This window comes from Castor canadensis, chromosome 19 (assembly GCF_047511655.1).
Source record: "Castor canadensis chromosome 19, mCasCan1.hap1v2, whole genome shotgun sequence".
Classification (NCBI taxonomy): domain Eukaryota; kingdom Metazoa; phylum Chordata; class Mammalia; order Rodentia; family Castoridae; genus Castor; species Castor canadensis.
Window position 1 is genome coordinate 38,643,975 of NC_133404.1, and position 25,910 is coordinate 38,669,884.

General features: G+C 40.2%; 1 protein-coding gene across 3 annotated transcripts in view; it reads left to right on the plus strand.

Moving 5' to 3' along the window:
* The window catches only part of Agbl1 (AGBL carboxypeptidase 1), a 780,759-nt gene that overhangs the window by 129,628 nt on the left and 625,221 nt on the right, over nt 1–25,910 (plus strand). For 2 of the 3 annotated variants that reach the window (XM_074061490.1, XM_074061493.1), the window contains 9 exons: nt 3,674–3,882; nt 10,765–10,939; nt 11,811–11,878; nt 16,689–16,805; nt 18,088–18,665; nt 20,053–20,136; nt 20,359–20,445; nt 23,009–23,157; nt 24,628–24,715. In XM_074061490.1, the coding sequence (XP_073917591.1) occupies nt 3,674–3,882; nt 10,765–10,939; nt 11,811–11,878; nt 16,689–16,805; nt 18,088–18,665; nt 20,053–20,136; nt 20,359–20,445; nt 23,009–23,157; nt 24,628–24,715 (1,555 nt within the window). The remainder of the gene's footprint in view (nt 1–3,673; nt 3,883–10,764; nt 10,940–11,810; nt 11,879–16,688; nt 16,806–18,087; nt 18,666–20,052; nt 20,137–20,358; nt 20,446–23,008; nt 23,158–24,627; nt 24,716–25,910) is intronic. The other variant, XM_074061492.1, reaches the window with a different exon arrangement.

Genomic DNA, 25,910 nt, shown 5'->3' on the forward strand with positions numbered 1-25,910 from the left:
CCTTTAGCTGCAGGCTGACAGTGACCAAGGGAGCAAGGGAACACTCAGGAAGTAGGGAGAGTGCCTTTGTGATGGGGTAGGTATTGGGGTTGATGTGTTAAAATTAAAGGCCCTCAGAACTTGTCTCTGGCCATCCATCCATCCCCATCTTCCAATTAGTTTAGGAGATACCAGTCTACTAGGAAATTTAAAGATGTTAATTTAAATATATGTATGTACATATATATGTGTGCAATAGGATTTTTTTCCTAAGAAAATCCTAGCAGAAAATCCTTAACTGTGGGGAGGGGTATTGATAAATCCATTTGCTTAGTCAGACTTTTCTATAGTTTTTATTCCCTCCATATTCTACAATACACTGTGATTTTTTCTAAGAAAATCTTTACAGAACCAAGCTAAAGAGGAGCTGGCTTTGTCTGAAGAGGGTTGGGGGGACCTGGATCCCCCTTTCCATTCCCAACCTCTGAGCTCACCCAGAACAGTATTTGGAAATTCACATCTTCTCCTCAATATTTCCCCTGCTCTGAGAAGCTGTGTTTTCCTCTCGAATCTTTTAGAACTCCTCTGAGTTGCTGATCCCAGTCACCCTCATTCATTCTTTGGCCGTTCTCCACATTTGCTCTTCCTCGCTTTGATGCATCTCCCCTTGTTGCCTGTTAGATGTGTATTGGCTTTTGGGAAGCTTCCCAAGCCATTCTCAGAGAAAGATGACTGATGTAGGGTAGGGGGAGGAAGGAGGCTTAGCTATTTCAGATGTTAGTAAACATGACAATTTGTTGGGGATTAACAGAAAATCATGAATAAAATCATTGGCATTTGATAAGGGATTTTTCAGACAATTAAAGATTTTTTTCATTACCCACTTTTCTTTACCAAAAAAAGAATAATGGATGAAGGTCATTAGGATAAAGTATTATCAGTCTCAAACCCTTAAAATAGATAAAGGACAAAATTCCCCAACCGAGGATTGCCCTGCGGGCAGGGTCCCTCTGCACTGTATTTGTCATGCTTGAATCTTTTCAGCAGGCAATGCTTTTCCTTTAATACCTCCCACTTAATCCCTAATTTTCTTTTAAACATCAGATATTTAAACATCAGATAGGGTGGAACCTCATTTAGGCAGTAAAGAACTCTAGAGCTTTGTGGCTGGGACCAGCCAAGGAAAGAAATACTTTCGATACTAAAGAATAATTCATTAAAGGAGGTAATGAAGGTGATTTAAGCCTTCCACAAACACATCTCTGGGTGCACAAAGCTTACCATTCTCACTTCAGGGTCATGGTTGAATGAAAAATTATAAAAAAGGAAAAAAATGTCAACTAACACAAATGGGTCAAAAATCTCAGTGGGGCTTATTGATGCCTGACAATTTAAAACTTGATAAGTAAATGTTGATAAGTAAATGAGAGAGAGAGAGAAAGAGAGAGAGAGAGAGAGAAAGAGAAAGAGAAAGTTCCATTAATATTATGAGAAAACCCCTCCGGAGTAAAGCATTGAATTACCATGTAATTTTTTGTGCTTTTGTGCACTTTCATGATCTTGGGGGAAAAATCTGATTTTGAGCTGAAATTTTGCTTATCTGATTTCAGCTCAGGGAATCTCCCTCACACGCATTTGGTCAGAAGCGTATATTGGCTCATAAACCAGTGTGAATGGTTTGAGTAATGGAGAAATATAGCAGTGAGAGAACAGAGCTGCATGAATTGAGCCTTTGTGGCTGAGGTTCAGCTGGTCAGAGCCCTGCTATGTAACTTGTTATAGAAGAGTTCTGGTGACCAGACATCTGCTGGGTGGGTCTGACTTGTCCATATGCACCTACCAACCTTCAAGCCTAGGGACGTTAATCTGAAAAGTAGCATAGACTAACTGTCGAGAGAGGCATTTTTGACTAGTCTTGCCTCTGTGTTTCTTCAAAGACAGTTTAAACCATATTTTGAAAACATTTATCTGTAAGATAGGTTCTCATAGGAGGTCTGAACTAGGAAAACAGAGCTTACACAGAGATATCCTGGTGCTGAAGAGCTCAGGGAAGCCTCCAGAGTGATCTGGTACAATTCCCCCATTAGATGCAAGGAAATGCCATAAGAGCCCTTCTGGGTGGGTTTGTGACCTCTGCCGGGATCAAGTGCTGCCTTGCAGAGTCCATCCTCTTGCTGACCCGACTTCTCTGTGAGGAATTGCTTTCCTGATCTGGGCCAAACTCCTCCATTGTGATTTCTTTCTAATTTGGTCTTGAGAGCTCTCTGGCAAGAGTAGTTATAAGCTCAGACAGCCACTCTAGGAAAGCCACAACAAGGACAAGGTTAAATTGAGTATGTTAGTCAGGTGAGATCCAGAGGAGGCAGCACAACAAAACACAAGAGAGAGTAGAAACATTTTATTAGTCAGAGAGAAGAGGTGTGCCCACAAGTGCTGATGAGAAGTCTGAAAGCAACAGGAAGTTCAACCCGTGGGTAGGGGAGAGAGGACATGAGGGACCATGCCTTTGCTAAGGTCTATGGTACTGTCCTGTAGACTTTCCCACGAGGATCAGTTTAAAGGAACACACACCAAGGGGAGCTTATTTCCATCACTCTGATGATTGTCAGGGGATGTCATCCTGGCTGGCAGCTGCGAGATGTGTTAGTTTGTGGGTTGAGGAACAAGTGGGCCATATGTGAACACCACCTATGGAGGGGATGACTTCATTGGGCCAGACGTGATGAGATATGATAAAGTTTCAAATAACTTAGGTCAGGTCTAAAAATGAAGTCTGCGGCAGCAACTATATTCAACATATTTATGACGCCTTTGCCCATGAACTGACTTCTCTTCTCTGAGAAAAACGCCTAGCACATCTCCTGCATGTGTCAGCCTTTCTGATATTATTTCTCACTGGTCTGCTCCTTCCTCACCTGGTCTTGGAGTTTTCTTAACCCAAATGACAAAGTCCTAGATCCACTGAGATTCAGGGAAAAGAATAGGAATCTTGTGGAAATCTCCCTCTCTTTCTCTTTAACCCCTTTCTCCCCATCTCTTCTCAATCTACACTATTTTCTTTTCCTAACAATAACATGCAGACATTCACATACTCCATTTGTAAATTTCCTAAAAATAAGGATATTTTCTTACATAACCACAGTTTAGGAAAATCTGAAAATAAACATTGATACAACACCATTAGCTAACCTACAGACCTTATTCAAATTTTATCCATTGCCTCACTAATGCCTTTTCGAGCAAAGGGAAAACTCATTTTCTTGGCCCAGGATCTAAGTTATAATTATGTGTTGTACATGGATACTTGCCTTTTTAGTCTCCTTTGCCCCCGTTCCTCAGTCTTTTTCCCCCCCTTTTATGATCTTGACATTTGTGAAGAACGTAGGTCAGATATTTTCTAGCATGTCCCTCATTTTGGGTTTGCTGAGTTTCCTCATGGTTTTATTTAGGTTTAAGCATTTTGAGTGGGAATGGCATAGAAGAATCAGGGTATACATTACAACTATCTATGCCAGTACTGGTGATGTGGACTTCAATTACTTGGTTAAGGTGACCTCTACCAGTTTTATATAGTGAGAAGTTATTATTCCCATTATAATTAATAAGTATATTGCAGGAGACACACGAGGGTGTTCTCAAGCAGGTGTGCCCTGGAGAGCCGGTGATAGACATGATCTTTTCCCTTTGTTTTCAGAGTCTAACAGCCGCAGGGCAGTGAACAGAGGTTATGTCACCAGCTTGCTCAGGCTGCATCAGGACTGGCACAACCACGACACAGCGAACACCTACATGCTGATCCGCCAGGGACTTCTGCTCTGCCTCAAGCGTCTCACCACCCTCCGGTCTGGCAGGGAGGCCTTCCTGGCAGCCCAGGGCCTGGAGATGCTCTTTACCATCACTCAGGTAGTCAACCTGGGGATTTCATCCTCAGGATGAAATCTGAATAATTCCTGAAGGCCGAAGCTCAGGAATTGTGGCAAATAGAGCTGGAAACATTTCAGTACATTTCTCGTTATATACTATGGCAGGTGTTCTGGGTTCAAATGCTTATTTATTCACTCATTCATGTGCTCATTCATTCACTTTTCAGTATGTCTTTACTGAGTGCATGTTACTGAAGGTGCAGGATGGTGTAAGGGCTATGAGTGTGGACTTCAGAATTAGGATACTGGTGTTCAGTCCCTGCTGTGGCTCCTACAGCTGCAGCACTTTGGAGACACCACCCAACTTCTCTAAGTATCCAGTTGCTTCTTAAATGTGAAACAGAACATGTAGGCTGCTGTGAGAACTAAATAAGTTCATATGCTCAGAAGAGCATTTTGCATATTTTAACTGCTTTTTGAGTGTGAGCAGTCATTGGAGTAATTAGTACTGGGAATCCAGTGGTGAATATGACAGATTCCTGGTCTTATGGGGCAGACATAATAGCAGAGAATGGACATTAAAAATCAAAGAATCCAACGTGGAAAATACTTCATATTGTTTTGTGAGTCCAGTAAAGTAGTGGTAACTCCCGTAGGGCAAGAGAGGAGGTGATCTTTTAGAGAGACCAAGTCTTCTTTGAGTAGGCACCTGAACTGAGTCTTGAATTATTGAAGAGCAGGTCATGCCATGTTAAGGGGAAAAGCATCCTAGGCAAAGGGAATGTCACGTGCTCCGGCTACATCCCAGGGGGATATGTGGTCCAGGGTCACCTGGATTTCAACCCAAATAACAAATCCCTTAATTACACATGACAAGGTGGATTTAAACACCACCACTTGAACTTGGTGATGTGAGTATCTCAAATATCCATCATCTGCTTGTTTCATGTGCACCATGTTCCTTGTTGTCTTGCTATTTGTCTGTCTCTGTACTCATTGCTCTTCTCTGGACAGCGTCCAGTTTTTCTCTAGTGCATCCAGAGGTACATGAAGCAGCCAATGAGAGGGCTGTTTTCCAACCACAGTGTCTGCAGACTTTTCTTATTTTAAAAACATGGCTCCCCCCATCCTAATCAGATGCAAACCAGCATTTGATTTTCTATCTCCTGTCACCTCCAGGTTTCTATCATTGCAGCTTTCAGAGCTTCTCAGTCATGAAAAAGATGAATTTTACATTCTATTTTTCTGTATGAAGTGGTACTTAGAATTTACCCAAGTTTCCCCATGCTCTGTAAACTTGTGGTTCACATGTCTCTAATCTTCCTCAGTCTTTTGAAATGCCTCTCTGTACTGCTAATGGCAAAGTAGCTCCCATTCTTAACTGTCTACTCCACTGCTTTGCCTTCTGCATTATTGGGTATTTCTCTGTTCTGTGTTGAAAACAATTGAAAGGGCAATAGAAGATGAAGATGGTGACTCTGGAGGTACATATCTATGATAGGAATACAGTGGAAAAATACCAAGTGAAGCCCAGACACATGAAGGGTGCAAGCTTGTGCACAGGGTTGTAATTCCTCAGCTGGTCAGTAGAGACCTTAACTGCTCAATTAAGCAAATTTATAACAAGTTCTCAGCCTCCAATGCCATAGAGAATAGAAAGTAGATGAGAGTGGAGACAGAATCTGTATTTTATACCGAGGTTCCTCCAGCTCACGTTGCAGTTTCTGTTGGTATTATTAAAAATCCAGCCGAGGAGGGGTCTGTGCAACAGTGTTGAGTAAACACTAAGGCTGTCACATGGAGAAGTGTGCACAATGACTGACAACTTCAAAGGGTTGAATTTCCCACTTTTCACTGCTTCCCCTTTGTGCTTTAGTCTTTAATGTGTTTTCCTAGAGGAGACATTATCAAGTTCATGTGTGAAGTCTGACATTTGGAAAATGGTCCTTTCAGGTGCAAGATACATTGCTTTGGCTTAGAAACCAGTGACCCATTATTCTCCCTTGGCAGAATCATAGCCAGTGTTGAGTCTCCCAGACCTGGGCTGAGTACTGGGCACAGATGCCCTTGCAACTGTGCAGAAGTTAGAGCTGCCCATAGCCCCTACTCTCCCTTCTGCTAGCGAAGGCATGGGAGTCACTGGATGGCCAACTCAGGTGGGATCTGGTAATGGTATTTCAGTCTGTATTGTTGTGATGATGGTGGTGGTGCTGCTGCTGCTACTGTAATTATGACAATGAAGTAACCGAAAGAGGAGTATGAGAAGGAAGAGAAGGAGGAGGAGGTGGGGAGGAGAGTAAGGGTATGGAGCCTTTTCTATGGCCTAAGACTAATTTCACACTGTCTACATACACTCCAGTTTTGAAATTCTAAAAACCTTTTGAGGTAGACTCAATTATCCCCATTTTAAAAATGAAGAGACTGAGGCACAAAAATGTTGAGTGATTTGTTCACGTCCACCAAGCTTGCAAGAATTGGAGGCAGACTTTGAGTTTGGTGGTTTCATTGCTTTTGCTCATGGTACTAGGTATTCCCCAAGGTGAGCAAGCATCAGAACCTCCTGGAGGACTCACTGAAACAGAGGTCCCTGAGAACCACCCATGTCAGAGTTTCTGACTCCAGAGGTCTGTGGAGGCCTGAGAGTTTGTCTGTTTAACAAGTTCCCAATTGATGCTGCTGGTCTGGGGATCACACTTTGAAAACTACCCTGCTATACTATTTCTATTGATGTTTGTAATGTAATTACAAGCCTACTGGGCATGAAATTGACTGAGGTAAAACTATTTTTGTATCCTTCCCATAGGCTTTGCCCATAATATTTGACTTTGCCCTTTTTTCCAAGGTCACTGCTTACAGCCTCTCTCTCACAATGAACCATCCTGTTTCCTGAGTCACACATCCCTGTGCTATCCTCTAAGCAACCCCTAAACATTCAGGGACTGAGGTTGTCATAGTGCAATGAGGGTATTATGTACTATAATGTTGAAGAAAGAGGAAAGATGACAATTTAAGGTTAAAAGAAAAAATAACTCTCCAGAAATGTCCTGAAATAGTATGAGATAGATATCAATTTGGAGAAATAGGTAATGGTGGAAGGAACACACCTGGATGAAATAGTCAGGTAAAGAGAGGGACCCTCTGTAGAGCTACAACAGCTTAAGAGACCTAAAAAGTTGCTGAACCTGCTGGTTTTCAATTCTGAGCATGCATCAGAATCGCCCAGAGGTTAAGACAGATTGCTGGACTTTACCCCCTGAGTTTCTAATTTGAGGAACTCAAATTCCATATTTCTTACAGGTTCTCAGGTGATGATGATGATGATGCTACTGTCTGGGCACCTCACTTTGAGACCCACTAGCATAAAGTCCTTTAAAAAGGCACAGCTGCTACCGGAAAGAGTAGCAGGCCAGGCCCTGATGCACCAGTACCTTCTTTGTCCAACAGGATGAGTTTAGCATTGTGGATCTATGAAAGGAAGGACCAAATCCTAAAGGAGATGTGACAAACTTGGAATCAACTTGGCTCAAGATCATATATTCTCAGTAAATGATTTCTGAGTCCTGCTTTGTGGAGGGTGTTGGGGCTAAGGATATACAGATGCTTCAAAGATGAAGGTGATAAAAGACCCATCCTTGTCAGGAAACTACCTTCCTATAGGGGAAAGCAGATTAGGATAATGGGAGTATAGGCAGTGAGTGAGGTGTAAAAATGGGATTGGAAAAACCATGAAGATGAGAGCCCTTCTTAATCTTGGTGGATCAGAGGAAGGCTTCAAGAAGGAAGCCCTATTTGAGTCAGTCCAGGAGAACATCTTTTAGTATGTACACTGTTCAGAGAAGTAGAAAGAGGTAGTCTTGTGGCACAGATGGAGACAGAAGTAGTGTAGACCTAGTGGGAAATCTGAGACATTTTGGAGATTTGAGTAGAAGGAAAGGCCTGGGTAAGAACAAACCAGAAGGTCTCAACTAAAGGAATTTTCATGGAAGACATTTCAAAATAACTCCACCATATCTGCTCTGGGCCTTAGAATTTACCCAACTATGTTCAAAGAAACACTGGAAATAAAGGAGGGAGAGAGGCTATTCCAAAGGAAGAGCCTGACCTGAGGCCTGAAGGACAAGAACCATGAAAGTTAATTTTCTCTCTATAGAGAGAAAAATAAGAAAATGCAGAAACCTTCAGGTAGGGGTAGATCAAGTTCCAGAAAGAGAGAAGCTAGAGTGCCCAACACCTAGTGAATAAGGGGGAAGGCATGAGATGAAGACGAGAACCCAGGCAGAGAGAACATTTAGAGCTTCCTAGGAAACTGTAAAGGAATAAGGAATTTGGGTTTTATTTCTAGCAGGTTTTAAGCATGCTCAAGAAGGAGGAGGGAAGGAAGGAGGGAGAAAGGGAGGAAGGGAAGGAGGGAGGGAGGGAGGCAGAGAGAGAGAGATAGAGAGAGAGAGAGAGAGAGAGAGAGAGAGAGAGAGAGAGAGAAAGGGGGGGGGGAGGCCAGATTCCATAGAGTTTTCTAGACCATGAAAAAAAAATGGATTTTATCTTTATCAGGCTTGAAATAGGGGAGTGGCCTGATATGATATATGGCCTTCATTTTAAATTAAGAAAATTTAAAATTATACTAAGATACGACATAAACACCAGTATCTTAATTGTTTTTCAGTGTGCAGTTTAGTAGTGTTAAGTACACTTTCGTACAACCATCACCACCACTCATCTACCTCCAGAACCATTTCATCTTGCAAAACTGAAATTCTACTTCCATTAAACTGATTTATACTTTTAAAGGACCTTTCTTGGAGAGGAGGTGACCAGAGGGCAGAAGGGGAAGGAGGGAGTGTTGATAAGGTAAGGGGAGGTGTTGGCCTGTTTATAGGAGTTCAGGGGAGAGATTCCCAATAGCATGGACTAGTTAGAAACACTGGAAACCTTGGAGTTCAGATTTCTCTTTTGAAATCCTTTTCTGCTAAAATGTCTTACTTTGTTATAGTGAGGATTATTACTTGGACTCTGCCCTGAGTAGCAATGGCCTTCTAGGATATTTTCTAACTTCAAAGTCCCTTGCACCATCAATTTGCACTTGACACATGGTGACAAGTAGATGTAGGAATTTCTATTACTTTGGAGCCAAGGATCATCTTTAAATACCTAAGTATTTCCCCTAGATATAGCAGACACCAACTATTGCATTATCCCTAATGCCTTGGTTTCTATAGATTTTAATACTCCCTCCATCCCTCAAATTCAGTTCATGGTGTAACCCAAACTCTTAGGACATTTCACTTGCGTCTGTCCATCCATTCGCTTTTTTATTTTTATTTTTTTGGTGATACTGGGCTTCATGTTTGCTAGACAGGCACTCTACCTCTTGAGCCAGCCCTCTAGCTGTTTTTTTGGGATAACAAGCATGAACCACCATACCCAATTTTTTTCCTGAACTTTTGCCTGGGCTGATCTGGAACCATGATCCTCTCAATCTCAGACTCCCACATAGCGAGGATTATAGGTATAAGCTACCAGTGCCCAATCTCCATTCACCTTTCATAGGCCAGCCCACACAAGATAAAAAAAACCCTGTATCATACTTATTGTCATGGATGGCAATTGCAGATGGGCTTAGATTCCAAAATGCTGGCATTTTTGACTGAGTTTCCCTGTCTTGGGTCTAGCTCTATTTTTTCCCAAGATTGAGCTCAGAACATTATTTCTGACCAGCACTACTTCAACAACTTTCCTCTTTCTCTTCCACTCTGTTTTCTCTTTTCCACTATTAATAACCTTTCATTAAACACTTGAAGCCATTTGACCAGGCCAAGGGATGAAATAGCCTCAATGAATTCATTTTCTACTGGGAGTGTTTCCTGCTATATGCTCTGAGACACCTGATTTGTACCATTTGAACACACTGAGGGGGAAATGGCATTTTTGATTGTATTAAGACATTTCTGTTTTGCGAGTTGGTTCACTTATACTTGGGGTCATTTGGATAGTTAGAATTCTTGGCTAAATTTTTATTCAGATTTGTTTTCTCCATGGAGTTATGTGGACCTGGAGGTGTTGCAGTGGGGCAGCACTAAAGACTTTCATATGCCCTGTGGTGTGTTGTTACCTACCATATCTACTGCTATGGCTTGTTGATCTCAGAGTGTTCTGCACCCTTTAGCCATATCAAACTGGAGGTTCACATTGGTCATATTTGTATACCAAGTCAGTACACAAGGCATTTACTAAGATACTGAAGAAAATTGTTGTGTTTTTGCCAAAGAGAGACAGACCTATACCCAACTCTTGGTCTCAATTTAGTAAACTTGTTCTTAACGTTTTTCACAGTGTCTGAAAAGAAGGGTCATGTCATGTTCCATCAGTATCAAAATGTTACATCTGCAAACCCAATTTTTCCTTGCTTTGTGCAGGTACCAGAAGGAAACACTCTGGGTTTTGAGATGAGACATACTATTTAATTTGGGTACAGGGACTCATTTAGTCTTCCTTCTGAGTTCATATTTTATCTTTTCCCTTTATATTGTACTCTTCAGATAACAGCTGAAAAAGAAAAGCAAGACTTCCATCAATTCAGCTACCCATTCCCTAATTTAGGCAGCAAGTCCCAATGACACATAGGTGGCTAAAGAAAGGTGTCTTCTCCTCTTTTTAGACATTGTCTTGTCTTAGCGTCCCACTCCTTGAAATGATTTTAAGCCTCTTTTCAGACTAAGTTCATTCCAATATGATATGAGGAATGAGAGAGAACTGAAAATGCAAATTCCACATTAGACAAAATTCTAGAATGTTCGAGTGAGACATTTTACATTAAGGCTGTTTGCTGTCTACTTAGGCTGTGTGGTACTCATTACCTGAAATGATGCTACAGTGAGTGTCTGAACACGGTGTCAGTGTCTTTTACAATCTTCTCTTTGCTCAGAACTGTCTGGACAACAAGAACATGGAGCCCATCATCTCTGCTGTTCTTCAGATCCTCAGGCAATGCTACCCTAAGAGTCCACTTCCCCTGGTCACAGTCAACAGTGCTTATTCCTTCATGGTCCCTGGGAGCGTCACCTCTGAACCTCTACCTGCTGTCACTGAAGGTAAAGGAAGTAGGTAGCTATAAGCTTTTTGCATTTTGTAATATGTCAGAGGAATAAGAGTAAAAGTTAACCAGTCAACTGTGATTGTCTAATAATCTCATTGTAGACATGTACGAAAAAGCAGTATTTTTCATAAGCAGGGTGAACCAACACCAAGCTCACTTGTTTTGTCCTTAATTATCAACTGTTGCCACTTTGCCTGGGAGCTATTGAATGGCTGTACAGTCATCTAATTAAGGAAAAAAATTATCTATAATTCTGTGATTGAGTCTCATTACTGTACTGACTGGTAGTGGAATTAATTTACCCAAAGGATGAAATTGAAGTAAAACTCATGCTATGTAAAACCCCATTCTACTTATTTAGAGCCTCTGAAAGTATGATTATTTAATCTCTAGGAAAATCTTATAGTCAAAACATTCTGGTGCTTTTTAACCCCCTCTTCCTACTATTGAATGGATTTTCTGCAGGTGTAATTTTGCCACAATGGCACCGGATGCTTTCTAAAGACACTGGATAACTTTTGTTTTAAATAAATTCCTTCATTTAAAAATTAGGATTCAATCAAAGTAGTATCTAGGATTATAACAAATTTTGAATGTGTGCAATCTCTTTGGCAACATTGTTGCATAAATACTTCCAAATTGAGGGGGAGAAAAACTGGAGTGGATTTTGCGTGTCATTTTATTTTTCAATCCTTTTGAATTCAGTGTGGGAGCACAATTTCCACTTCATGATATGTGTCCCCACATACGTACCACTTGTATATACTGAGAGTGTTAGATACTGTGTACATACTTAATAACCGATCCCTTATTTGTGAGCAGTGCCAGCCACTGTGTGAGAAGTCTCAACCATATCACCTTTTTTTCCCACCCAGAGGATTTTGAAGATGATGGTGATGAGGAGGTGGACAAAGACTCAGATTCTGATGAAGTGAAAGAGGAAGTAGGTACACCAGCCCTTGTAATGATCTCCATCTTCACACCATGCAGAGGAAGAAGCTTCTGTTTGCAGAAGCTCAGTGTAAATTTTAAGGACTTAGTTTAGTACTGCCACCTCAGTGATAGTGATGCTTGAAAAATGACAGCTGCTGTTAATTGATTTCCTATCTTGGTAGTTATAAGTTCATTGTCTCATTGTAAAGTCAGAGCTATTGCTTGTTAGAATACTAACGTTTCGTCAGGATGAACTTTGTGTATACACTTAGTGCTTAGGGTTAGTGTATTTAATAAGTGCACTGATAGAATGGAAAGATTTTCTAGGAAACTCTCCACTGTATGTCACCTCTCTTCACGAGTCACTCTTCTTCTTTGCCTACTCTATACAGGGTGGCTGCATTGTACAATCCCATTTATGTTCTTGCGAATTATTTTTCCAAAGTATGCAACCTGGCCAACAAGGAAGTGATATTTCTTGGTTCCTACCCCGTAATAGCTTATGCTATAAAGTGGAGGCCAGCAAACTTTCTATAAAAGATCAGATAATAATAATTTCAGGCTTTGTGTATCTAACCGGTCTTTGTCACAACTACTCAAATTCTCATTGTAGCACAAAAGTAGCTACTGACAATACATGGACGAATGGGTACAGTTATGTTCTAGTGAAGCAGACAGTGGGACATAGTTTTCTGATTGCTTTTCTGCGATGGGTATTCTCACTACTGGTGTTCTGACTGGATGCTTCTTGTTTGTTGGGGGCTGTTCTGTGCATTGTAGGATTGTGCAGCAGCATCGTAGACCTAACTTAGTAGATACTGATAGCATCTAACCCTATGCTCCTCAGACATGAGCCAAATATGTCTCCAGGAACTGCCAAAATCACTCTTACTTGAAAACCACTGCCCTTAAATAATGACAATTTATCTATGAGACATAATTCTGTCTTCATTTCTGTCACTGCACAAGGATTTGGACAAGTTTCTACAAGTTAGAGTTCATTAATTTTGTCATCTGTAGAATAAGACTCAGAAGTAAATGCTACCTTTTATGACATTACTGAGGATGAAACCTGAATTTAAATAGTCTCTCCCTCTCTCTTCCTTCCTTTCTCCCTCCCTCCCTATCTAGCGGGAAAGAGACTTTTGAGTTCTCTATCATGATAATCACTCACCTGGCTGATGGTAGTGGCAGACATTTAGGGATGACTATCTCTTAGCCATATCTCTGGGCTTAGACTGCTATCAACAGTCTGGTGTTCTCAGGGTTTTGTTGATAAATAGAATCATTTCTGAAGTCCCCAGTATCAAATTGGTTCTTTGCTGAGGCTTGGCGGCACAGGCCTATGCAGTACGTGTGGAATTATTTGAATAATACAGGACTACTGCAGTCACTCATCAATGCCAGCTTCCCTTCCCTTCTTGCTTGCTCTTCAATAGCTAAGGGTCTGATGCAGGATCAGTTGCCTCTTGTATCTCATGCAGAGGGGACAAGTTGTACAACAATGCCTTATTCCACACTGCTTGGGAGGCAGGGTTTTCTGATTCTCTCCTTAGGATGGAGTGGAACCTAAACAAGGTTTCCCAGCTGGAAAAGATGCACAAGACAAATTGTCAAGGGCCTGGAAACTATTCATCAAAGCCTTTAAGTCAAAGAGAAGATGAGAAGTCTATATGAGACTGAGTTGTAGAGATAAGGGGCAGCTTTAGCATCAGGGCTTGAGTCAGGGGTACGACAAGAGCAAAGGAATTGCTCTTCCAGCAAAAATGCCTGACAAGAAGCCAGGCATTTTTTTTTATTCTATTCACAGAACTGGCCCAGGCCTTGAACTTGTGCCATTCTCATTTGAAAATCTCACCTGGTAATTGGGACCAACCTCTTAGAAAGTATGATTAAAAGGAACTTTTTATATGTAAAGGTTCTTTGGGGAGAATGTTAGGTGCTTGGATTTGATTGGAAACTGTCAAGGTCGATATAAGAAAAGAGAAACTCATAAAAAAATAAATACAGGATGTTGACCAGGTGTTTACTTCATGCACACAGACATTAGATTTGGATAAACTGAAGAAGAGGGAGGCTATAGAGCATGACTCAAGGGATAAAGCCCTTTTAGCAAGTACAAGACCCTAAGTTCAAACCCCAGTACCAACAAAACAAAGCTAAAGTAAGAGGGGGATGCACAGAGTGCATTCAAGTTCTCCTTTCTTTCTGCTCTTTTCTTTAATTATCTCCTTTAAAATTTTTTTCTTTGTTTCCTTTTTTTAAAATTTTTTCTTCCTTTCAGGTGATTTTTTGGGTATGGTCCATGTGCAGCATGCTGAGTTCTTGGGGATACTAATAGGATAGAAACAAATGAAACATCATGCTTATCTTAAAAGAGTTCACAATATTGCAAAATTGAGCATTGTCCCTTTTAAAGTTCAGATCAGCACCTTAGACTTGAACTCAAGTCTGAGGCAGGAAGAAAGCAGAATCCAAGAGGCCTGATCTAAGGAGCAAGGGCCAGAAGGCCTGATCTAGTTTAGGTGAGGGGGGTTTCAGAGTTCTAGATGGTGGAAGATCATCTGGGTTGCCTTGAGAACACAGAAGCAGGTCCATCCCTAGATAAGTATAAATGGTCCATATAAGAAATGTACGAGGCAGTGAGAACCCAACAAGTGCCTGGAGATAATGGAGACCAAGTTCCAGATCTTTGAAGAATAGAAACAATCTCTGTCACAACAACTCTGCTTTGTTGTTGCACCAAGAAGGCAGCTATGGACATGAATGGGTATGACTGTGTTCCAATAAAATTTTATTTATAAAAACAAGCAGTGGACCATAGTTTGTTATTCTCTGCTTTAATGCTAAGTGGGTCACCTAGCTATGAGTTAGGCTCTAGCCCATGAGTTACATGACACTTTTCACTCCAGACCCACCAGTTGGAGCACAGCCTTATTCACTGGTAGGGACACTCTTCCCAATGTCTGGCCAATGTGTTTTAATTGGGACCACTCTGGGCCTTGGTGGAGGCAAACAGGAACTGAAAGATGAAGCTGAAAAGTTTGAGAGTGGTGGCTATGAAGTGTGGGCCTGATGTGCACTGTACCTGAAAATAGCATTAAGTCAAATTCATGGGATGTACTTTTCTTTTAATTTGAAGCATGGAGGAAAATTCTGTAAGGTGGATGGAATACTGCATTTCCTCATTTCTCCCGGATCTGAGAGAAAGCATTTACTTTATACATTTGATTTAGGCCTTCAGGACTTAAGGTTAAGGTTTTTCCTCAACTAACTGAATATACTTCTAAAACATATGGTAGATTTTGCTTCCCCATTTTATTAAGGAATATGGGAAGATAAAGAGAAAGGACCATTTGATTCTGGGTTTCTTTTCTCTATAAGATTCCATAAACCTTGAAAGTTATACGAGTGTTCAAAAGTCACTGTCACCATTAAATTATTATACAATGATGATCTAGAAAAAAAATAAAGAGAGTCAAATGATTTAACCCAATAAAGAAAAGCCTGGTGGTCCTTGGTAAACTTTTAAAGGTACAAGGAGATGAAGGTGCCGCAGGAGAATACAAACTGTTCCCAGGAACTGTATGAGGATGATGTAATTCCTCTGCTGCCTCCTCTCAAATCTCATTTCCATACTCTTCCTCTTATTTTCTGTTCTTCACACACCTTCTTTCTTTTTTATTATCATATTATTATTATACTGGGGGTACATTGTGACATCTACAAAAGTTCTTACAATGTATCATAGTTGAATTCACCCCCTCCATCATTCTCCTTTATCCCCCCTCCCCCCATTCCTGGAATAGTTTCAACAGGTTTCATTTTTCCATTTTCATACCTGAGTACATAATATTCCCACTACATTCACACTCCTATACCCTCTCCTTATGTCCTACCCCCTCCCACTGGTACCAAACCCCACAGGGTTTTAGACCCAATTTACCTTCCTGTTCTCCGTTTTTGAAAACAAGACATTTTTGCTTGTTTAAGACAGCTATACTGGATGTTTCATTGTGACATTTCCATATATATGTTTTATAACCCAAATTGGTTCATCCCCTCTGTTTTTCTTCTTTCCACTTAGTCCCCTTCTCAGCCACCTTTCTTTCTGTAAGCAAATTTAACTTGGTCCTTCTGATAGAATTCCTTTCTTTGCATAGTTGTTTTTTGTATCTTACTTCTCAGTTAAGACTAATGCTACCTTAGTCTCAGGTCATTCAATCCAAACAGCTTCCTATATGCCAGTTTCAGCTACAATTGTATCACCTTCTTTCTCACTTCCAGGCCATTTGTCACCATTGGAAAGGACTTTCTTCACTTATTTATCTTACTGTTTATGGTGTTCTTTCTCTTACTAGAAAGTAACTTCTACAGGAGCATGGGCCTTGGTTTCATTATCACTGACTCTTCAAAGGTAGATGGGTACTTGCTCATGGATGAGGCTCACTGGATGTTTATGAATAAGTAAAGAAGCTAAAAGCAGAGAGGTGAAAGTGGTGATAATTACAATGGTGTTGATGACAGTGGTGAATGAAATAAAGATATTTTATATCATGTCTTATTTATATTGTCTATTTTATTTTATATGCTACTTATTTCTGAAGAGATCTGATAAATACTGACATAAATGCTGTGAAAATGTTATTTAAAAAATATAATCCAGTGTATTAAATTTTTTACCAGCTGGGCTAACATTGTAGTCTGAGGGCAAAGAAACCATGTCTTAGGTTTCTGAAGAACCACATATGTATCTTGCTGTGGTGCCTTTGAGGGTGGGCTTTGTGGTCCTAACCCGATCATTGAATACTCCATTGTAGGATGATGACTTGGAAACTGATATGGACAAGCTGAGTTCAAAACCTGGTCCTGACCGACCTGAAGAAGAACTGATGCAATATGAGGCGATGTGTCCTGAGCTCTCCTACAGCTTTGAGGTAGGAAACAGTCTGTGTTCTGCTTCTTCATGAGGCATGGTGGGTTCTTTGTAGAACCTGGGAAGCCAAATAGAGATGTCCATATGGGAAGCATTGTTCATTGTTGGCAATCTGCTTCTGGGATTAAGCAAAAATGTGAAAAAGGTGTCCCAGGTAGGATGCATGGAACAGTTCTGCAGTCTGCCACATCACTGTCTATTGGCAGGTGGACAAGGTGCTTTGGTCCCATGCACTTAAAAAGTAAGTAAAAATTCTTGATGATTTAATTGTTCTCTTTCCAAAGTAGGAAAGCCATGCTAGATGGAGTTCTAAAGGTAGTCATCCTGAGTTTAGAATTTCCTTCCTCTCCCTCTTCTCCCATCCTTTCTTCTCCCCTTCCCCTCTCCCTTCTTCTCCCCTTCCCCTGCCCTCTCTTCTCCACTTCTGTTCTCTTCCTTCCCCTCCTTTCCTCCCTTCTTGGGAATTGAACCTAGGGCCTAGTGCTTGCTAGGTAAGTGCTGTACCACTTGAGCTGCGCTCCCAGGCCTTTTGTTTTTATTTTGGTTTTGAGATAAAGTCTCACTAACTTTGCTCAGGCTGGCCTCCAACTCATTATCCTCCTGCCTCCACCTCTCAAGTAGTTGGGACAATAGGTGTGTACCATAGCACCTGTCTTAGGTTTTCTTTATCAGTAGGCACAGAACGGGTGTCTTAGACCTAGTGATGTTAATAGAATTCCTAGTTGCTGCTGCTGCCATCATGAATTTAGACCTGCTTTTTGATCTCTAGTATTTTCTTATGGCCTTAATAAATTATGAATATGGCCACCTCAAAGGGAATGTCCAGTCACATGTAGAAAGGAATTAATATATTCTATTTCTTGGTAGAAAGTAGAAATGGATCAGTGATAAAAGTTTCAGTGAAGGAAATTTCAGTTCAGTGTAAGGAAGACTTTTTTTTTCCCCCAAATAATCAGGATTGTCCTCAAATAAATAGCATAGCTTTGGGTCACAGTAAAAGAGGCTCCACTTTGGGTTTCAGTGAGGCCCCTGTAAATGAAGTTGTTTAGCCAGTTGGGATTTGCAGAAGGCATTCACATGTATATAATTGTCCAAAGATCTTTCCAAAATATGAGTTTGTACAGTTCTGAAGGTTAGTCTTTCTTGGCTGACTCTAGACAAAACTCCCCAATTCATAGGATTTATGCTTAGCTTTGTATCCAGAGAGTACAGATAGGGACCAAATTCTGTTCTCTACCTGGAAAGAAACACTGACATACTCTTTCCTGCTTTTGAACCTGAAGGAACTGGAGTCCAAGTTTGGAGATGATTTGAACTTGGAAGACACTCAGTATGTCAATCACTATGACATTCCAACTGCCTCCCCAAGGCAGCGTTGCTTCAATAAGGACCAAAGCTCCTGGGAGCATGAAAGAGAAGACCCAGTCCAGACTTCCATTCTGGACAGGGTGAAAACAGGGAGGTCCACTGTGCCTCTATACTCCAAGAAAGGACCTGAAATGAACTCATACATAAATGTGCAAACCAATGTCCTTGGGATAGGCTCTTCTGGAAATGATATTCCTGACGTTCACACTTCCCTGGGAGAGGATGCTTGGGACATAGAGGAAATTTCTTGCCCAAGAATGAGTGCCTCTTTTTCCAATTCTACCAAGCCTAGAGAAACTGTTGACTTCATAAATAAGCTTCTGCATACACATCCCAAGTGTATCCCATTCCATGATCCTTACCTTTATATGGCCAAAGCCAGAAGAACCAGATCTGTGGCAGACTTCAAGATGATGGCATTTCCTGATCTCTGGGGACACTGTCCACCTCCTTCTGCCCAGTCTATGTTGGAGCGCAAATGGGGAGTACAACGGTAATGATACTATTGACTTGTGAGCTATATAGTTTTCTTCTCTAATACTTTTAAGGTAGAATGGTTTGTACAGACAGTTCTGCTATCTGTCAGAAGGTAGTATTAGTCAGGTGGGAAACTTTTTAGCAAACATACAATCTCATCTCCCTGCTAAGACATTTCAGACTCAAGTATGGGAAGTGGTAGGCATGTATTTCCCGACAAAGAATTCCTCCAATTTTTCTAGTACAACCTCTTGCTTTATGTCCATTGCAAAGCACAATACTGCAAACTTTCCTAAAAGGAAGGTTTTTTTTTTAAGAAAACCTAAGAACTAATAATTTGGGCTCTCTTTCCCTATTTACTGCGAATTGGCATCTTATTTCTTGAATAAAGAGGGGGCAATGTATCTGTATTCCACAGCCTCTGTCTTACAGATCCTGGCTTGGTTTGAAGACTGTTTTGTTACATCATTGAGAAAGGGATGGAAAGAAACACATTTTTTTCCAGGCAGAAATACTGAGTGATAGATTATTCCAAGAATATAGGAAAGAGGACTTTGTCTTTGACTCAGCAGATTAAACTGGACCTGATAAAGGCAAAAAAAAAAAAAATTTCCCCTGACAAAACATAACTGGATCTAAGTTTGTGGACCAGAAAGTTCCATTAACTTATATTTCACATCATCAGCAAATTGTTCTCTTGATGGTAGGTCCCAAGAACTTCTCTCAGTTGAGCTCTTAGCTGACTTCTCTGACTTTATTCTCTGCACATTATCTGACTTGGTTAGGTTCCTGAGAAATGTATCACAAGAGCTGGACCAGCAGTATCTCATCCCTGCACAGGGCATCTGCCCTTTCAGTCCAGGCTTTGTGTCCTTCTCACTCTCATCCTTCCCACCCCATGCCAATAAACTAGATTGGAAATGCAATGAGGGAATTGAATGACCCCCTGAGCTCCCTCCTCCCTCTTACTTTAATTTCCCAGATTCTGTTCTTTCTCAGACAGAGTCCAAGGAATGCAAATTGTACATGAGTACAAAAGTTTATTGGATTCTACCAAACTTCCATGATGCAAATACTCAATTGTCCGAAGTTCTCCTCAAAATAACCTCAATGCAAAGGAATATTTTATTCATACAGCAAGAAAGTGCTCATGACAAACCTTTCCAAAAGCTAAGAATCTCCTGCTGTCTCTGTTCCTACTGTCATTTTATTGGTTAATAAAGAAGAGAAGGAAGGAAGGCAGCAGTGTTTACTCCCCTTGAGCCTGATATTGGGACGTTGTTAAGCTTCTCTCTTCTTTCCTATTTCTCTCATGGCTCCCAAGGCCCATCCTAGGACATCATAGGATGAGTGAGATAGAGATTGAGGGACAACACTTTAATGTTTGCAATTTTCCTTACCAGGATCAAGATATTTGAGGATGTCCAGAGACTCATCCAGCCAACCAACGTTATAAATAAAGTTGTCTTCAGTTTAGATGAGCCTTGGTAGGTGGTCTTGAACATCCATGGAATGGGAGGTATGGAGAATTCCATTAACTGGCATAAGCATAGGAGTGTCTTATGTTAGCAATCCATTCACACTCCTAAAAACAGCATGGTGACTACTCAGATTTGAGAACTATAAGAGAAAACTTATCTTTAAGAAATGTCAAATTGTGTCCAAGCATAGCAAGCAGCTATGTTCATATTTTCTCCGTTTTGTTATAGGCCTTTGCAAGATACTGCTTCTGATAGTTTAAGGTTCTTCTCCAAATTTGAGTCAGGAAATCTTCGCAAAGCCATCCAAGTGCGTGAGTAAGTAAGGAAAACCACAGAGGGGTGAGGAAAACACAGGGGGTAGCTCCTGGCAGCACAGGAGAGCAGATTGTGACAATCTCTTCCCAATTCTATGTTCAGTGACCTTACGTGGGCAGTTTGAAATCAGTCATGGTGAGTATATTTATACCATGATCATTGGCAAACACTACAAATGAATGTTTTTCCACTCTGAGTGTCATTGGTTAAACATTTGTCAACACTACTAGGGAACTCCCTGGCTGATGTCATAGCAAGGTGAACTGTTCTCTAGAGTCATAAGCATGCCTTATGTCTCAAATAATGGATCCATATTTTAATGTGAAAGCAGAGGGTATTTATTCTTCCACTGATGCCAAGTATAGATCTGTTGGCATGGAAAGGCACATGATATTCTTTATTTCTGTACCTCTCCATGTCTGTTTTCCCCATAGCTGTGTTTTTAAGTGGAAACAATTCTGGGCTCTTCCAGGATTCCCTGGAACCTTTGATAAGCCCAAGGAAAGGATTTCAAGGGAAGCAAAGGCTAGGAATGCAGAAATGAAAAGGAAGACAATAATCTTTTTTCAGTGGCAGTGAAAATAATCTTTTTTCATGTTCTCATGAAGTTGTATAAAACTTCTACCATAACAGAGTGGACTATGTTTCTCATATGCCAAAAGGAAAAGTATATAATCCATCTTTGATAGCTAAACTTCTGAAAAACCACAGTCTGGGATGTTTAATGGTGTAGTGATCACAGACACTGGAGACTACCAGGGCAACTTCAACCTCTTTCCATCCAGGAGACTTTTTAAGCAAGTTGCCTAACTCACTCCATGTCTTTAACTTTTTCACCTGTAAAATATGGATAATAACAGCATCTACTTCATAGGAAATTTATGAGAGTTTAATGATATACCAAAGCTTTTAGAATGGTGTCTGGAACCTGGTGATCACTCTGTCAACATAAGCTCTTATTTAGAGATGCATGTACGCCATAACTATAACTCAGAACTTAGTATATCTCAGATTTATTTTATATCCACTTAAGGAGTAATTTTTGAAGTTTGTCTTTTTTGGAGAAGGCAAAAGGTGAGCCTTTAAAAAATTTTTTAACATGAAATACTTGAAGAAAGCCCAACTTGTAAGACAGAGGCACATTAATTGACTTGGGCTGAAGCAGGCAAAGACAAATTAAGATTCCTTTACAGCCCACTTCTCTTGCTGTTGTCAGCTCAATTTTTACTTCTTCCTATGGCTCCAGTTTTCATTATTCCTTCTCTTTAAATTCAAAGGATCCATGAGGCTATTCTTGATTAGGAGTCTCCTAGCTAGCCAGTTTTCAGTTCAGTATGTACCTAAATTGTTGGCCTGGATCAGGTCTGTTTTCTTCTGTATTTGCTTTTGAGCAGAGAGTAGAATCCTAAACTAGTAAGTTGTGGTCAGAATAACAGAATCAAATGACAGAAAACAAACCTACTTAGGGGAAGGAATTTTTAGGCTAACTTTTGAAAAAGTACTATGGGAATAGTGTATAGTTTAAAGGTCACAGACTTTCCAGAATTTCTCTTACCTAGTGTTATTCAGTGAGTAATGCTTCATTGAATGAATGGTGAGCTTGGTGGTTTGTGTGGTCCCTATAGCTCAGTGTTCACATATATTTACACCAAACTCTACCCTACTATGAATCTCACTATAAATGTTATTTGTCAGGGATCTTGAGTGGGAATATAGGCATGGATTCGAGGAAAAAAAACCCCTAAAACATTACCCCTTTTAAAAGAACAACCCCAAAAGAATACCAAGAAGGTGGGACAAACATTTTTTAAAAAGTGAAATTTCCTGATGAGAAGGTTTAAGTCAAGCCACATTGCAAATTCTACTGCTAGAGCTAAGAAAATTAATTACCTTTGGAAATAGTGACTAAGGGGACAATCAAGACCTCCTAGGATGCTGGGATTGTCCTATATCAGGATAGTGGTCATACAGCTGCACCCAGATACAAACATATTTGTTGAGATTCATACTTAAGACTTGTGCCCTCTATTACATGTAAGTTATCCAACCAAAATGCAAAAGAATACAAAAGCTACCTCAGCATTGGTAGACTTAATTTATATTTGTTGCTCTGATTCATATGAATATACACTGTAATGGATTTATATCCATTATATTGTTTAGTTTTTACAAAGAACGATGCAAGTGGAGACACCTTTTCCATATTCCATGTGAGCCAACTGAGGATCAAAAGTAGTATCGAGCATCAAATAGTAAAGTTATATCCAAACCTGCTGTGACTGAATTTTTTGTACAGCAAACTTTATTTTCCTACATGGATAGAAATTTCACTATAGTTCAGTGGAAAGACATGCTAGAGTTGTCTAAGTGATGTTTCCAATATCAAGAGCCCCCAAATGTACAAGGCAAGTGCCCAATATAGTGACATAAATACAATGAGTATCATTTAGCAGCCAACTGAGGTTCTGAGTCTTAGATCTATCATCCAGAACTTGAGACATGGATTCTCATTTACTTTAAAGATTTTCCAGACAACTCTTCAATCTTGCTTTTGACTTTGCAGGTTTGAGTACGACTTGTTGGTCAATGCTGATGTGAATAGCTCTCAGCACCAGCAGTGGTTCTACTTCAAGGTGAGCGGTACGAGGGCTGCAATCCCTTACCGCTTCAACGTCATCAACTGTGAGAAGCCCAACAGCCAGTTCAATTATGGTATGAGCTCTTGGAGATTAGGAGCTTTTGGGAAAATACCAAGAACGGTAATTGCTTCTCGAATGTGTTTTTTGTATTGTTATCAGAAGCCTTTCTTGGTTTCCCAGAGGGGTTGAAGTTGGAGTGACACATCTTGATTGCCAGTGTGGCAAGAGAGTGAGTCACCAACCCAAGGCATAGTGCTGCTGTGCAAGAGAAGCTGGGACTTCTCACTCTGAAATGGAATGTTAACAGTGCATGTAACATTCCCGTATTTTCTGATTCCTTCTCTCTACCTTGAACTTTGAGGTTGGTGAGCATGCTCGTTTATGTCTGCGCTCCGTCTCCTAAATCCCATAGGAGAAAATGTCTTAGCTTGCTTGTCATAAGACAGAAAAACAAGATCCAACTGGACTGCTTTACACTCTCAGAAAACTCAGGAAAAGTTTTAAATTCTCCTGAACACCTGTGATCATTTTGGAAAAGACAAAGACTGACCAAGAGACAAAGACTGACCCACAGTCCGTATTTACTGAGAACATTTCTGGGAATGGGAAATTGTTGTTATTCCTAGCTTATATACTAATTTATTGGCGGTTTTGAATAAAGAATAAGCTTTCCCTCATATCTAGGCCCAAGCACAGGGTACTGCCTCTATTTTATACTGACTAAATAGAGTCTCATTACTATAGAAAGAGAAGATATGAACCTTGAGTCCTGTGTTCACTTTGTATAGCTACCATCGCAAATTGTCACAACCTAGGCATCTTAAAACATGGTAACTTTGGGACTGGGCATGTGGCACGTGCCTGTAATCCCAGTTGTGTGGGAAGCATAGGTAGGAGGATCACAGTCTGGGACCAGTCTTGAGCAGAAGAAGAGACCATACCTGAAAAATAACTAAAATCAAAAAGGGCTGGGATGTGACTTAAGTGGGAGAGTACCTCTCTAGCAAGCACAAGAACCCATCATCATAAAAAGTAAAAGTGAAATTTATTCTCTTACAGTGATGAGGTTCAGAAATCTAAATCAGTTTCACTGGGCCAAAGTTGAGGTGTCTACAGGGCTGTGTCCCTTCTAGACATTTTAGGAGAGTATTTCTTTTCCTTTCCAGCTTCTAGAACTACATTCCTTCCATTCCTTGGCTCACGGCTCCTTCTTCCATGTTCAAAGCCAATAACATCTTTAAATCTCTCTGCTTTGGTTACCTTGCTTTTCTTCTTGAGTCAAAACTCCCTTTACCTCCCTCTTACAAGGGTATCTGTGATTGCATTTAGGACTCACAGGATAATCTCCCCATCTCAAGATCCTAAACTTAATCACATCTGCAGAGCCTATCTGGCCATATACAGTTAACATTTATAGTTCCCAGGGATTAAGACCTGGATAGCTTTGAGGATCATTATTCAGCCACCATAGCCCCTTTCCCTTTTCTCTTTCCCTCATGGATTAAGCCTGGCTTTTACTTTTTACTTTTTTGGGTTTTTTTAGGGATGCAGCCAACCCTGTATTCTGTGAAGGAGGCTCTTCTTGGCAGACCCTCCTGGGTACGGACCGGTTATGAAATCTGTTACTACAAGTAAGTTAGAATGTTGTTAACTTCATTTTCTCTGCCCTGCCATTCATTCTCAATTTCCTGCTTTTCCATATTCAGTTTTTAATAAACATTAGCAATCTGTGTTTGTCTGCCATATGGTTGTCACTCTGTCCCAATGTCAAATTCTCTGCCCCTCACAGGTATGTCAAGTGGTACTCACAGTAGACTCCAAGAAACATATTTTGATTTGCAAAAAAAAAATAGTTTCTCTTCATTTATGCACATTAAAACTTTAAGATTTTGTTGTCAGATGTGAGAAGTTGTACAGACTCAGTCTGTGATTTGTGCATCAAGCTTTATTTTTTTCTGTTTCCTCTGGGTCCAGTGAAGTCTGAGATGTTCTGGTATATTCCTATCTACCTGTTTAAGAAGTACAGGGGAATGAAAATATGACAAATATGCTTAACTAAGTCTTCCTCCACAGCCAGTTTTGTTTAAAAAAGTAAAAGAGGAAAGAGTTGTGAAATTCATCTTCAGTCTTTGGTCAGTATCTAGTTTCATAAATCTATCCCGCAAAGTTGTAATGAAATTTGAATCATATTTTTTGATGAAAGAAATGGATTCAAATCCCATGAATTGCTTAGGTGTGTGTTTCCTTTAGAAGGAAAAAATAAAATATGTAAGAAAAAAGGGATAGGAATTGTTAGAACAGGTAAAATATATGTAATTCATTATTAGCTCATTGTTAGTTTCTTATAAAGATGGATAGTTGATATTTATTTTCCTGGATAAAGTAAGTCTTACCTCTTTCTAAGACTACAAGAGACCTCTAAGAAAACTATTATCAGACATTCTAGAGTTTAGGATTGTTATCATCGTTAAAGAGCGGGCATATATACCTCGTGCCTCTGGGCTTTGAGGTGTGAAGACGATATTGATAGATATGAAAGGTCAGGGATCTTGTTTCTCTGTTAGGTAAAGGCAGAAATCACCATAGATATAATGACGGTCCCCAAAATCTGGAGCTGAGTTGACTAAGAGTCTGTAATAAAAGATTTGGCAGCCTGCAGTCCTTGATGTATTAAGATATGAATCAAAATATTATTTTCATAAATTCTTTAGAAGCATGGTAAAATATTACAACTTTGGTGATTTTCTTCACCTAAATGGCCATTATTCTCTATCTCAGTCATCAAAACTCTTAGAATTTTCTCTGTGGTCCAAAAACTTAGATTAA